The 15,213-nt window shown below is 56.5% G+C and overlaps 1 protein-coding gene across 5 annotated transcripts in view; it reads left to right on the top strand.

Annotated features, from left to right (window-relative positions):
- LOC132380625 (serine/threonine-protein kinase A-Raf-like) overlaps positions 1–15,213 on the top strand; it is a 134,785-nt gene that overhangs the window by 35,254 nt on the left and 84,318 nt on the right. For all 5 annotated transcript variants that reach the window (XM_059949566.1, XM_059949562.1, XM_059949565.1 and 2 more), the window contains 4 exons: positions 498–525; positions 663–829; positions 1,304–1,421; positions 1,822–1,906. In XM_059949566.1, the coding sequence (XP_059805549.1) occupies positions 498–525; positions 663–829; positions 1,304–1,421; positions 1,822–1,906 (398 nt within the window). The remainder of the gene's footprint in view (positions 1–497; positions 526–662; positions 830–1,303; positions 1,422–1,821; positions 1,907–15,213) is intronic.

Below are 15,213 nucleotides of genomic sequence, written 5' to 3'. Positions count from 1 at the left end.
CATCCTTAGAGGAGGGAGAGGAACAGTGGTGATGTCAGAAGGGCTGGAACAGAGTTGGCCGTCCCTGGGAGGGCTTGCTCCGAATCACCCATCCCTGGGGAGAGCGTACCTGGAGCATTGCAGGCACCTGTGCTCCGGGAAGGACGGCGGGAGAGGACGGCAGGTTTATTGGAACGACTCCTGAGAGGGAGGGAAACCCCTCCTCCAGCTGGGGAGTCTGCAGAGCAAGTCGACCATTAGGGACATAGGTGGGGGGGGGGGGGGGAGATGCCTTCATTCCGAGATTCAGTTATTCCAGAATGGATTTAAGGATAGGGAGGGGGTGGGAGGGGTTTGATGCGGAGGGGGGGGATCGCAGGTTTGGGTCGGTATCGGGGTTTAGGGTGAGAGTGGGGGTCACTAGTGGGGTCAAGGGAGGGTCAGGGGGCTGGGAGAGAATGTCCTCGTGTATCTGGGTTATTTCCTGTTCTAACAAGTTTAATCCCTTTCCTTTGCAGGATGCATTGAAATCCCAGGCCAGTCCGGGTGAGTTTAACCTCCTTCTCACTTCCAGCCACCCCTACCGCCCGATCAGGAGTTATGGAGGGAGGGAGGGGGTTGCTTGAGATATCTCTGCAGACCGGGCAGCATGGAGTTGACTGAGTCTCCTTACCACCCCACAGGTCACTCGCCCAGCCCTCCGCACTCAGCCTGCCCCCAGGGGATGTCAACAACGACAGGACGAGAGAGGAAGTCCTCTGCCCCGGAGGAAAGGAGGAGAGTGGTCAGCGGCCTGGGCGCAGCCACGGTTCCTCGGATAACCGGACCCCGAGAGTACCAACCTCTACAGGTAAACACATGGAGCAGGTGCAAAGTGGGGTAGCTCAGGCTGCAGGCTCTCTCACCCCTCTCCTTGTTGACAAGGGTCTATTCACTCCTTCCTCCCCTTCCCTCCTACCCCCACCTCACTCCTCCTACCCCCACCCACCCTCCTCCCCTTCTGCCCTTCACCACCCCCATACCCCCTCCACCCTCCCATACCCCCTCCTGCCCCGCTTACCTCCTCTTACCCACCTCCTCCCTCTCTCCCTCTCTCTCTCCCTCACTCTCTCTCTCTCCCCCGCCCTCTCGCTCCCTCCCTCTCTCCTCTCTCTCTCTCTTTCTCCCTCCCTCTCCATCTCCCTCCCTCACACACTCTCTCTCTCTCTCTCTTTTTTACTCGCTCTCACTCTCTCAGAAGATCCAAGCTAATGAGGTCTGACTGTGTCTGATGGGTTGTGATGAGGGGTGACCAGGTCTGACATGGTGTCTCTCTCGGTTACAGAGGGTCCGGGCCCACCGCGATTCCAGCTTTTACTGGGAGATTCCCAACAGTGAAATTAACATTCAGAAACGAATTGGCTCCGGCTCTTTCGGGACAGTCTTCAAGGCCAAATGGCATGGTATGGACCCCCCCCATCAGTAACTCCTTCCCCATCACCCATAATTCCCACTCCCCCTAACTTAAATTCCTTCCACCCACTGGTAACACCCTCCCCTCCCCACCAGTAATCCCTCCCCATCCGTAACCCCCTCTCTAACCATAACCCCCTCTCTGACCGTAACCCCCTCCCCATCAGTTTATGCCCCTCCCTGTCCGTAACCCTCTCACAGTCTGTAACCCCGATGCATCTGTAACCTGTCCCACTCCTAACCCCCTCCATAGTCTGTAACCACCTGTCCATTGGTAAGCCTTTCCCTCACCCCACCGTGCTCCTGTACCCCGTTCCCCCGAAACAGCCACCATGCCCCCAGACTCCTGCCATTTCTCCATCTGATGTTGCTTCTGTGCCCCTGCCCCAGGTGACGTGGCCATCAAGATCCTGAAAGTGACGTGTGCCACCCCCGAGCAGTTTCACGCCTTTAAGAATGAGGTACAGGTGTTGAGGTACGTCCAGGGGGCATGTTTTAGGTCTTACAAAACAGCTGGATGAACTCAGCAGTTCGGGCAGTATCCGGTGAGATGAGCAGTCAACGTTTCAGCCGAGACCCGTCGTCAGCACTGAAGACGGAGGGGGCAGGGGCCATATAAAGAAGGTGGGGAGAGGGTGAAAAACCAATCAGAGTAAGAATCAAGGGGTGGGGGGGAAGCAGGGAGGGGAGAGGCAGGAGAGGTGACGAAGGAATTTCAGGGGAAAGCACTATGGGTAGTAGAAGAAGGCAGAGTCATGAGAGATTTCCTGACGAAGGGTCTCGACCCGAAACATTGCCTGCTTCTTTCAATGAATGCTGCCCGACCTGATGAATTCTTACAGCCTTTTTGTACGTCTTGATTTCACCACAGCACCTACAGTGTACTTGATGGTTTTGTCTGTTGGTACCATCTAAACATGGAGAGACTCTATCATGATGGAGTCTCTCATTGGGTAGCCCATGTCCGTCTGTGTGAGGAGCTTCCCCAGTAAGAAAAAATGGGTCCGTAGGACACTGTCAGAATTCCGTTGATCCCAGAACACTGGGAGTTTATTCATTCCCAGTTGGACTGTCTGATCCTAAAACAAAGACAGAGTTTATTCATTCTGAAACTCAGTAGAATTCCGGTTCAGACCTGGGACTGGGTGAGAGTCGATTCAGACCTGGGACTCAGTTGGAGTCGATTCAGACCTGGGACTCAGTTGCAGTCGATTCAGACCTGGGACTCGGTTGTAGTCGATTCGGACCTGCGACTCGGTTGTAGTCGATTCACACCTGCGACTCGGTTGGAGTCGATTCAGACCTGGGACTCGGTTGCAGTCGATTCAGACCTGGGACTCAGTTGCAGTCGATTCGGATCTGGGAATCGGTTGCAGTCGATTCGGACCTGGGACTCAGTTGCAGTCGTTTCGGACCTGGGACTCGGTTGCAGTCGATTCGGACCTGGGACTCGGTTGTAGTCGATTCGGACCTGCGACTCGGTTGTAGTCGATTCAGACCTGCGACTCGGTTGGAGTCGATTCAGACCTGGGACTCGGTTGTAGTCGTTTCGGACCTGGGACTCGGTGAGAGTCGATTCGGACCTGGGACTCGGTGAGAGTCGATTCGGACCTGGGACTCGGTGAGAGTCGATTCGGACCTGGGACTCGGTGAGAGTCGATTCGGACCTGGGACTCGGTGAGAGTCGATTCAGACCTGGGACACTGTTGTAGTCGATTCGGACCTGGGACTCGGTGAGTCTCGATTCGGACCTGGGACTCGGTTGTAGTCGATTCGGACCTGGGACTCGGTGAGTCTCGATTCGGACCTGGGACTCGGTTCTAGTCGATTCGGACCTGGGATTCAGTTGGAGTCGATTCGGACCTGGGACTCGGTTGTAGTCAATTCTGGCCTGGGACTCGGTTGTAGTCGATTCGGACCTGTGACTCGGTGAGAGTCGATTCGGACCTGGGACTCGGTGAGACTCGATTCGGACCTGGGACTCAGTGTGAGTCGATTCAGACCTGGGACTCGGTTGTAGTCGATTCGGACCTGGGACTCAGTGTGAGTCGATTCAGACCTGGGACTCAGTGTGAGTCGATTCGGACCTGGGACTCAGTGTGAGTCGATTCGGACCTGGGACTCAGTGTGAGTCGATTCAGACCTGGGAGCCGGTGAGAGTATGTTCAGACCTGGGACTCGGTGAGAGTATGTTCAGACCTGGGACTCGGTGAGAGTATGTTCAGACCTGGGACTCGGTGAGAGTATGTTCAGACCTGGGAACCTTTGGGAGTCGATTCTGTCCTGGTACTCGGAGTCGATTCGGACCTGGGACTCGGTTGTAGTCGATTTGGCCCTGGTACTCAGTTGTAGTCGATTCGGACCTGGGACTCGGTTGTAGTCGATTCGGACCTGAGACTCGGTGAGAGTCGATTCGGACCTGGGACTCGGTGAGAGTCGATTCGGACCTGGGACTCGGTTGTAGTCGATTCGGACCTGGGACTCGGTTGTAGTCGATTCGGACCTGGGACTCGGTTGTAGTCGATTCAGACCTGGGACTCGGTTGTAGTCGATTCAGACCTGGGACTCGGTTGGAGTCGATTCAGACCTGGGACTCGGTTGGAGTCGATTCAGACCTGGGACTCGGTTGGAGTCGATTCAGACCTGGGACTCGGTTGTAGTCGATTCAGACATGGGACTCGGTGAGAGTATGTTCAGACCTGGGACTCGGTGAGAGTATGTTCAGACCTGGGACTCGGTGAGAGTATGTTCAGACCTGGGACTCGGTGAGAGTATGTTCAGACCTGGGAACCTTTGGGAGTCGATTCTGTCCTGGTACTCGGAGTCGATTCGGACCTGGGACTCGGTTGTAGTCGATTTGGCCCTGGTACTCAGTTGTAGTCGATTCGGACCTGGGACTCGGTTCTAGTCGTTTCGGACCTGGGACTCGGAGAGAGTCGATTCGGACCTGGGACTCTGTTGTAGTCGATTCGGACCTGGGACTCGGTTGTAGTCGATTCGGACCTGGGACTCGGTGAGAGTCGATTCGGACATGGGACTCGGTTGTAGTCGATTCGGACCTGGGACTCGGTGAGAGTCGATTCGGACATGGGACTCGGTTGTAGTCGATTCGGACCTGGGACCCGGTTGGAGTCGATTCAGACATGGGAGTCGGTTCTAGTCGATTCAGACCTGGGACCTGGTTGGAGTCGATTCGGACCTGGTACTCGGTTCTAGTCGATTCAGACATGGGACTCAGTTCGAGTCGATTCGGATCTGGGAATTCGGACCTGGGACTCGGTTGTAGTCGATTCAGACCTGGGACTTTGTTGCAGTCGATTCAGACCTGGGACTCAGTTGCAGTCGATTCGGACCTGGGACTCGGTTGTAATCGATTCAGACCTGCGACTCGGTTGGAGTCGATTCAGACCTGGGACTCGGTTGCAGTCGATTCGGACCTGGGACTCAGTTGCAGTCGATTCGGACCTGGGACTCGGTTGTAGTCGATTCGGACCTGGGACTCAGTTTTAGTCGATTCGGACCTGGGACCCGGTGAGAGTCGATTCGGACCTGGGACTCGGTTGTAGTCGATTCAGACCTGGGACTCTGTTGTAGTCGATTCGGACCTGGGACTCGGTGAGTCTCGATTCGGACCTGGGACTCGGTTGTAGTCGATTCGGACCTGGGACTCGGTGAGTCTCGATTCGGACCTGGGACTCGGTTCTAGTCGATTCGGACCTGGGATTCGGTTGGAGTCGATTCGGACCTGGGACTCGGTTGTAGTCAATTCTGGCCTGGGACTCGGTTGTAGTCGATTCGGACCTGTGACTCGGTGAGAGTCGATTCGGACCTGGGACTCGGTGAGACTCGATTCGGACCTGGGACTCAGTGTGAGTCGATTCAGACCTGGGAGCCGGTGAGAGTATGTTCAGACCTGGGACTCGGTGAGAGTATGTTCAGACCTGGGACTCGGTGAGAGTATGTTCAGACCTGGGACTCGGTGAGAGTATGTTCAGACCTGGGAACCTTTGGGAGTCGATTCTGTCCTGGTACTCGGAGTCGATTCGGACCTGGGACTCGGTTGTAGTCGATTTGGCCCTGGTACTCAGTTGTAGTCGATTCGGACCTGGGACTCGGTTGTAGTTGATTCGGACCTGGGACTCGGTGAGAGTCGATTCGGACCTGGGACTCGGTGAGAGTCGATTCGGACCTGGGACTCGGTGAGAGTCGATTCGGACCTGGGACTCGGTGAGAGTCGATTCGGACCTGGGACTCGGTGAGAGTCGATTCGGACCTGGGACTCTGCTGTAGTCGATTCGGACCTGGGACTCGGTTGTAGTCGATTCGGACCTGGGACTCGGTTGTAGTCGATTCGGACCTGGGACTCGGTTGGAGTCGATTCGGACCTGGGACTCGGTTGGAGTCGATTCGGACCTGGGACTCGGTTGTAGTCGATTCGGACCTGGGACTCGGTTGGAGTCGATTCGGACCTGGGACTCGGTTGGAGTCGATTCGGACCTGGGACTCGGTTGGAGTCGATTCGGACCTGGGACTCGGTTGGAGTCGATTCGGACCTGGGACTCGGTTGGAGGCGATTCAGACCTGGGACTCGGTTGTAGTCGATTCAGACCTGGGACTCGGTTGGAGTCGATTCAGACCTGGGACTCGGTTGGAGTCGATTCGGACCTGTGACTCGGTGAGAGTCGATTCGGACCTGGGACTCGGTGAGACTCTATTCGGACCTGGGACTCAGTGTGAGTCGATTCAGACCTGGGACTCGGTTGTAGTCGATTCGGACCTGGGACTCAGTGTGAGTCGATTCAGACCTGGGACTCAGTGTGAGTCGATTCGGACCTGGGACTCAGTGTGAGTCGATTCGGACCTGGGACTCAGTGTGAGTCGTTTCGGACCTGGGACTCAGTGTGAGTCGATTCAGACCTGTGAGCCGGTGAGAGTATGTTCAGACCTGGGAGCCGGTGAAAGTATGTTCAGACCTGGGACTCGGTGAGAGTATGTTCAGACCTGGGACTCGGTGAGAGTATGTTCAGACCTGGGACTCGGTGAGAGTATGTTCAGACCTGGGACTCGGTGAGAGTATGTTCAGACCTGGGAACCTTTGGGAGTCGATTCTGTTCTGGTACTTGGAGTCGATTCGGACCTGGGACTCGGTTGTAGTCGATTCGGCCCTGGTACTCAGTTGTAGTCGATTCGGACCTGGGACTCGGTTGTAGTCGATTCGGACCTGGGACTCGGTGAGAGTCGATTCGGACCTGGGACTCGGTGAGAGTCGATTCGGACCTGGGACTCGGTGAGAGTCGATTCGGACCTGGGACTCGGTGAGAGTCGATTCGGACCTGGGACTCGGTGAGAGTCGATTCGGACCTGGGACTCTGCTGTAGTCGATTCGGACCTGGGACTCTGCTGTAGTCGATTCGGACCTGGGACTCGGTTGTAGTCGATTCGGACCTGGGACTCGGTTGTAGTCGATTCGGACCTGGGACTCGGTTGGAGTCGATTCGGACCTGGGACTCGGTTGTAGTCGATTCGGACCTGGGACTCGGTTGTAGTCGATTCAGACCTGGGACTCGGTTGGAGTCGATTCGGACCTGGGACTCGGTTGGAGTCGATTCAGACCTGGGACTCGGTTGGAGGCGATTCAGACCTGGGACTCGGTTGTAGTCGATTCAGACCTGGGACTCGGTTGGAGTCGATTCAGACCTGGGACTCGGTTGTAGTCGATTCTGGCCTGGGACTCGGTTGGAGTCGATTCGGACCTGTGACTCGGTGAGAGTCGATTCGGACCTGGGACTCGGTGAGACTCGATTCGGACCTGGGACTCAGTGTGAGTCGATTCAGACCTGGGACTCGGTTGTAGTCGATTCGGACCTGGGACTCAGTGTGAGTCGATTCGGACCTGGGACTCAGTGTGAGTCGATTCGGACCTGGGACTCAGTGTGAGTCGTTTCGGACCTGGGACTCAGTGTGAGTCGATTCAGACCTGGGAGCCGGTGAGAGTATGTTCAGACCTGGGAGCCGGTGAAAGTATGTTCAGACCTGGGACTCGGTGAGAGTATGTTCAGACCTGGGACTCGGTGAGAGTATGTTCAGACCTGGGACTCGGTGAGAGTATGTTCAGACCTGGGAACCTTTGGGAGTCGATTCTGTCCTGGTACTCGGAGTCGATTCTGACCTGGGACTCGGTTGTAGTCGATTCGGACCTGGGACTCGGTGAGAGTCGATTCGGACCTGGGACTCTGCTGTAGTCGATTCGGACCTGGGACTCGGTTGTAGTCGATTCGGACCTGGGACTCGGTTGGAGTCGATTCGGACCTGGGACTCGGTTGGAGTCGATTCGGACCTGGGACTCGGTTGTAGTCGATTCGGACCTGGGACTCGGTTGGAGTCGATTCGGACCTGGGACTCGGTTGGAGTCGATTCGGACCTGGGACTCGGTTGGAGTCGATTCGGACCTGGGACTCGGTTGGAGTCGATTCGGACCTGGGACTCGGTTGGAGGCGATTCAGACCTGGGACTCGGTTGTAGTCGATTCAGACCTGGGACTCGGTTGGAGTCGATTCAGACCTGGGACTCGGTTGGAGTCGATTCGGACCTGTGACTCGGTGAGAGTCGATTCGGACCTGGGACTCGGTGAGACTCTATTCGGACCTGGGACTCAGTGTGAGTCGATTCAGACCTGGGACTCGGTTGTAGTCGATTCGGACCTGGGACTCAGTGTGAGTCGATTCAGACCTGGGACTCAGTGTGAGTCGATTCGGACCTGGGACTCAGTGTGAGTCGATTCGGACCTGGGACTCAGTGTGAGTCGTTTCGGACCTGGGACTCAGTGTGAGTCGATTCAGACCTGTGAGCCGGTGAGAGTATGTTCAGACCTGGGAGCCGGTGAAAGTATGTTCAGACCTGGGACTCGGTGAGAGTATGTTCAGACCTGGGACTCGGTGAGAGTATGTTCAGACCTGGGACTCGGTGAGAGTATGTTCAGACCTGGGACTCGGTGAGAGTATGTTCAGACCTGGGAACCTTTGGGAGTCGATTCTGTTCTGGTACTTGGAGTCGATTCGGACCTGGGACTCGGTTGTAGTCGATTCGGCCCTGGTACTCAGTTGTAGTCGATTCGGACCTGGGACTCGGTTGTAGTCGATTCGGACCTGGGACTCGGTTGTAGTCGATTCGGACCTGGGACTCGGTGAGAGTCGATTCGGACCTGGGACTCGGTGAGAGTCGATTCGGACCTGGGACTCGGTGAGAGTCGATTCGGACCTGGGACTCGGTGAGAGTCGATTCGGACCTGGGACTCGGTGAGAGTCGATTCGGACCTGGGACTCTGCTGTAGTCGATTCGGACCTGGGACTCTGCTGTAGTCGATTCGGACCTGGGACTCGGTTGTAGTCGATTCGGACCTGGGACTCGGTTGGAGTCGATTCGGACCTGGGACTCGGTTGGAGTCGATTCGGACCTGGGACTCGGTTGTAGTCGATTCGGACCTGGGACTCGGTTGGAGTCGATTCAGACCTGGGACTCGGTTGGAGTCGATTCGGACCTGGGACTCGGTTGGAGTCGATTCAGACCTGGGACTCGGTTGGAGGCGATTCAGACCTGGGACTCGGTTGTAGTCGATTCAGACCTGGGACTCGGTTGGAGTCGATTCAGACCTGGGACTCGGTTGTAGTCGATTCTGGCCTGGGACTCGGTTGGAGTCGATTCGGACCTGTGACTCGGTGAGAGTCGATTCGGACCTGGGACTCGGTGAGACTCGATTCGGACCTGGGACTCAGTGTGAGTCGATTCAGACCTGGGACTCGGTTGTAGTCGATTCGGACCTGGGACTCAGTGTGAGTCGATTCGGACCTGGGACTCAGTGTGAGTCGATTCGGACCTGGGACTCAGTGTGAGTCGTTTCGGACCTGGGACTCAGTGTGAGTCGATTCAGACCTGGGAGCCGGTGAGAGTATGTTCAGACCTGGGAGCCGGTGAAAGTATGTTCAGACCTGGGACTCGGTGAGAGTATGTTCAGACCTGGGACTCGGTGAGAGTATGTTCAGACCTGGGACTCGGTGAGAGTATGTTCAGACCTGGGACTCGGTGAGAGTATGTTCAGACCTGGGAACCTTTGGGAGTCGATTCTGTCCTGGTACTCGGAGTCGATTCTGACCTGGGACTCGGTTGTAGTCGATTCGGACCTGGGACTCGGTGAGAGTCGATTCGGACCTGGGACTCTGCTGTAGTCGATTCGGACCTGGGACTCGGTTGTAGTCGATTCGGACCTGGGACTCGGTTGTAGTCGATTCCGACCTGGGACTCGGTTGGAGTCGATTCGGTCCTGGGACTCGGTTGTAGTCGATTCAGACCTGGGACTCAGTTGTAGTCGATTCAGACCTGGGACTCGGTTGTAGTCGATTCCGACCTGGGACTCGGTTGTAGTCGATTCAGACCTGGGACTCGGTTCTAGTCGATTCAGACCTGGGATTCAGTTGCAGTCGATTCGGACCTGGGACTCAGTTGTAGTCGATTCAGACCTGGGGCTTGGTTGTAGTCGATTCAGACCTGGGACCCGGTTGGAGTCGATTCAGACATGGGACTCGGTTGTAGTCATTTCGGACCTGGGACTCGGAGAGAGTCGATTCGGACCTGGGACTCTGTTGTAGTCGATTCGGACCTGGGACTCGGTTGTAGTCGATTCGGACCTGGGACTCGGTGAGAGTCGATTCGGATATGGGACTCGGTTGTAGTCGATTCGGACCTGGGACCCGGTTGGAGTCGATTTAGACATGGGAGTCGGTTCTAGTCGATTCAGACCTGGGACCTGGTTGGAGTCGATTCGGACCTGGTGCTCGTTTCTAGTCGATTCAGACATGGGACTCAGTTCGAGTCGATTCGGATCTGGGAATTCGGACCTGGGACTCGGTTGTAGTCGATTCAGACCTGGGACTTAGTTGCAGTCGATTCAGACCTGGGACTTAGTTGCAGTCGATTCGGACCTGGGACTCGGTTGTAGTCGATTCAGACCTGCGACTCGGTTGGAGTCGATTCAGACCTGGGACTCGGTTGCAGTCGATTCGGACCTGGGACTCAGTTGCAGTCGATTCGGACCTGGGACTCGGTTGTAGTCGATTCGGACCTGGGACTCAGTTTTAGTCGATTCGGACCTGGGACCCGGTGAGAGTCGATTCGGACCTGGGACTCGGTGAGAGTCGATTCAGACCTGGGACTCTGTTGTAGTCGATTCGGACCTGTGACTCGGTGAGAGTCGATTCGGACCTGGGACTCGGTGAGACTCGATTCGGACCTGGGACTCAGTGTGAGTCGATTCAGACCTGGGACTCAGTGTGAGTCGATTCGGACCTGGGACTCAGTGTGAGTCGATTCAGACCTGGGACTCGGTGAGAGTATGTTCAGACCTGGGACTCGGTGAGAGTATGTTCAGACCTGGGACTCGGTGAGAATATGTTCAGACCTGGGACTCGGTGAGAGTATGTTCAGACCTGGGACTCGGTGAGAGTATGTTCAGACCTGGGAACCTTTGGGAGTCGATTCTGTCCTGGTACTCGGAGTCGATTCGGACCTGGGACTCGGTTGTAGTCGATTCGGACCTGGGACTCGGTTGTAGTCGATTTGGCCCTGGTACTCGGTTGTAGTCGATTCGGACCTGGGACTCGGTTGTAGTCGATTCGGACCTGGGACTCGGTGAGAGTCGATCCGGACCTGGGACTCGGTGAGAGTCGATCCGGACCTGGGACTCGGTGACAGTCGATTCGGACCTGGGACTCGGTGAGAGTCGATTCGGACCTGGGACTCGGTGAGAGTCGATTCGGACCTGGGACTCGGTGAGAGTCGATTCGGACCTGGGACTCTGCTGTAGTCGATTCGGACCTGGGACTCTGCTGTAGTCGATTCGGACCTGGGACTCGGTTGTAGTCGATTCGGACCTGGGACTCGGTTGTAGTCGATTCGGACCTGGGACTCGGTTGGAGTCGATTCAGACCTGGGACTCGGTTGTAGTCGATTCAGACCTGGGACTCGGTTGGAGTCGATTCAGACCTGGGACTCGGTGAGAGTCGATTCGGACCTGGGACTCTGTTGTAGTCGATTCGGACCTGGGACTCGGTTGTAGTCGATTCGGACCTGGGACTCGGTGAGAGTCGATTCGGACCTGGGACTCGGTGAGAGTCGATTCGGACCTGGGACTCTGTTGTAGTCGATTCGGACCTGGGACTCGGTTGGAGTCGATTCAGACATGGGACTCGGTTCTAGTCGATTCCGACCTGGGACCTGGTTGGAGTCGATTCGGACCTGGTACTCGGTTCTAGTCGATGCAGACATGGGACTCGGTGAGAGTCGATTCGGACCTGGGACTCGGTTGTAGTCGATTCGGACCTGGTACTCGGTTGGAGTCGATTTGGACCTGGGACCAGCTGCGAGTCGATTCCGATCTGGGTCTCGGTTGTAGTCGATTCGGACCTGGGACTCGGTGACAGTCGATTCGGACCTGGGACTCGGTTGTTGTCGATTCGGACCTGGGACTCGGTTGTTGTCGATTCGGACCTGGGACTCGGTTGTAGTCGTTTCGGACCTGGGACTCGGTGAGAGTCGATTCGGACCTGGGACTCGGTGAGAGTCGATTCGGACCTGGGACTCGGTGAGAGTCGATTCGGACCTGGGACTCGGTTGGAGGCGATTCAGACCTGGGACTCGGTTGTAGTCGATTCAGACCTGGGACTCGGTTGGAGTCGATTCAGACCTGGGACTCGGTTGGAGTCGATTCAGACCTGGGACTCGGTTGTAGTCCATTCGGACCTGGGACTCGGTGAGAGTATGTTCAGACCTGGGACTCGGTGAGAGTATGTTCAGACCTGGGAACCTTTGGGAGTCGATTCTGTCCTGGTACTCGGAGTCGATTCGGTCCTGGGACTCGGTTGTAGTCGATTTGGCCCCGGGACTCTGTTGTGGTCGATTCGGACCTGGGACTCGGTTGTAGTCGATTCGGACCTGGGACTCGGTTGTAGTCGATTTGGACCTGGGACTCGGTTGTAGTCGATTCGGACCTGGGACTCGGTTGTAGTCGATTCGGACCTGGGACTCGGTTGTAGTCGATTCGGACCTGGGACTCTGTTGTAGTCGATTCGGACCTGGGACTCTGTTGTAGTCCATTCGGACCTGGGACTCAGTTTTAGTCGATTCAGACCTGGGACCCGGTGCAAGACGATTCAGACCTGGGACCCAGTGGGTGTCGATTCAGACCTGGGACCCGGTGAGAGTACGTTCAGTCATGGGACCAGTTGGGAGTCGATTCTGTCCTGGGATTCGGAGTCGATTCGGTCCAGGGACTCGGTTGGAGTCGATTCGGACCTGGGACTCGGTTGGAGGCGATTCAGACCTGGGACTCGGTTGTAGTCGATTCAGACCTGGGACTCGGTTGGAGTCGATTCAGACCTGGGACTCGGTTGGAGTCGATTCGGACCTGTGACTCGGTGAGAGTCGATTCGGACCTGGGACTCGGTTGTAGTCGATTCGGACCTGGGACTCGGTTGTTGTCGATTCGGACCTGGGATTCGGTGAGAGTCGATTCGGACCTGGGACTCGGTTGTAGTCGTTTCGGACCTGGGACTCGGTGAGAGTCGATTCGGACCTGGGACTCGGTGAGAGTCGATTCGGACCTGGGACTCTGTTGTAGTCGATTCGGACCTGGGACTCGGTTGTAGTCGATTCGGACCTGGGACTCGGTGAGAGTCGATTCGGACCTGGGACTCGGTGAGAGTCGATTCGGACCTGGGACTCTGTTGTAGTCGATTCGGACCTGGGACTCGGTTGGAGTCGATTCAGACATGGGACTCGGTTCTAGTCGATTCCGACCTGGGACCTGGTTGGAGTCGATTCGGACCTGGTACTCGGTTCTAGTCGATGCAGACATGGGACTCGGTGAGAGTCGATTCGGACCTGGGACTCGGTTGTAGTCGATTCGGACCTGGTACTCGGTTGGAGTCGATTTGGACCTGGGACCAGCTGCGAGTCGATTCCGATCTGGGTCTCGGTTGTAGTAGATTCGGACCTGGGACTCGGTGACAGTCGATTCGGACCTGGGACTCGGTTGTTGTCGATTCGGACCTGGGACTCGGTTGTTGTCGATTCGGACCTGGGACTCGGTTGTAGTCGTTTCGGACCTGGGACTCGGTGAGAGTCGATTCGGACCTGGGACTCGGTGAGAGTCGATTCGGACCTGGGACTCGGTGAGAGTCGATTCGGACCTGGGACTCGGTTGGAGGCGATTCAGACCTGGGACTCGGTTGTAGTCGATTCAGACCTGGGACTCGGTTGGAGTCGATTCAGACCTGGGACTCGGTTGGAGTCGATTCAGACCTGGGACTCGGTTGTAGTCCATTCGGACCTGGGACTCGGTGAGAGTATGTTCAGACCTGGGACTCGGTGAGAGTATGTTCAGACCTGGGAACCTTTGGGAGTCGATTCTGTCCTGGTACTCGGAGTCGATTCGGACCTGGGACTCGGTTGTAGTCGATTTGGCCCTGGTACTCAGTTGTAGTCGATTCGGACCTGGGACTCGGTTGTAGTTGATTCGGACCTGGGACTCGGTGAGAGTCGATTCGGACCTGGGACTCGGTGAGAGTCGATTCGGACCTGGGACTCGGTGAGAGTCGATTCGGACCTGGGACTCGGTGAGAGTCGATTCGGACCTGGGACTCGGTGAGAGTCGATTCGGACCTGGGACTCTGCTGTAGTCGATTCGGACCTGGGACTCGGTTGTAGTCGATTCGGACCTGGGACTCGGTTGTAGTCGATTCGGACCTGGGACTCGGTTGGAGTCGATTCGGACCTGGGACTCGGTTGGAGTCGATTCGGACCTGGGACTCGGTTGTAGTCGATTCGGACCTGGGACTCGGTTGGAGTCGATTCGGACCTGGGACTCGGTTGGAGTCGATTCGGACCTGGGACTCGGTTGGAGTCGATTCGGACCTGGGACTCGGTTGGAGTCGATTCGGACCTGGGACTCGGTTGGAGGCGATTCAGACCTGGGACTCGGTTGTAGTCGATTCAGACCTGGGACTCGGTTGGAGTCGATTCAGACCTGGGACTCGGTTGGAGTCGATTCGGACCTGTGACTCGGTGAGAGTCGATTCGGACCTGGGACTCGGTGAGACTCTATTCGGACCTGGGACTCAGTGTGAGTCGATTCAGACCTGGGACTCGGTTGTAGTCGATTCGGACCTGGGACTCAGTGTGAGTCGATTCAGACCTGGGACTCAGTGTGAGTCGATTCGGACCTGGGACTCAGTGTGAGTCGATTCGGACCTGGGACTCAGTGTGAGTCGTTTCGGACCTGGGACTCAGTGTGAGTCGATTCAGACCTGTGAGCCGGTGAGAGTATGTTCAGACCTGGGAGCCGGTGAAAGTATGTTCAGACCTGGGACTCGGTGAGAGTATGTTCAGACCTGGGACTCGGTGAGAGTATGTTCAGACCTGGGACTCGGTGAGAGTATGTTCAGACCTGGGACTCGGTGAGAGTATGTTCAGACCTGGGAACCTTTGGGAGTCGATTCTGTTCTGGTACTTGGAGTCGATTCGGACCTGGGACTCGGTTGTAGTCGATTCGGCCCTGGTACTCAGTTGTAGTCGATTCGGACCTGGGACTCGGTTGTAGTCGATTCGGACCTGGGACTCGGTGAGAGTCGATTCGGACCTGGGACTCGGTGAGAGTCGATTCGGACCTGGGACTCGGTGAGAGTCGATTCGGACCTGGGACTCGGTGAGAGTCGATTCGGACCTGGGACTCGG

This window comes from Hypanus sabinus, chromosome 24, assembly GCF_030144855.1.
Source record: "Hypanus sabinus isolate sHypSab1 chromosome 24, sHypSab1.hap1, whole genome shotgun sequence".
Classification (NCBI taxonomy): domain Eukaryota; kingdom Metazoa; phylum Chordata; class Chondrichthyes; order Myliobatiformes; family Dasyatidae; genus Hypanus; species Hypanus sabinus.
This window is presented reverse-complemented; position numbering and strand designations above follow the sequence as displayed.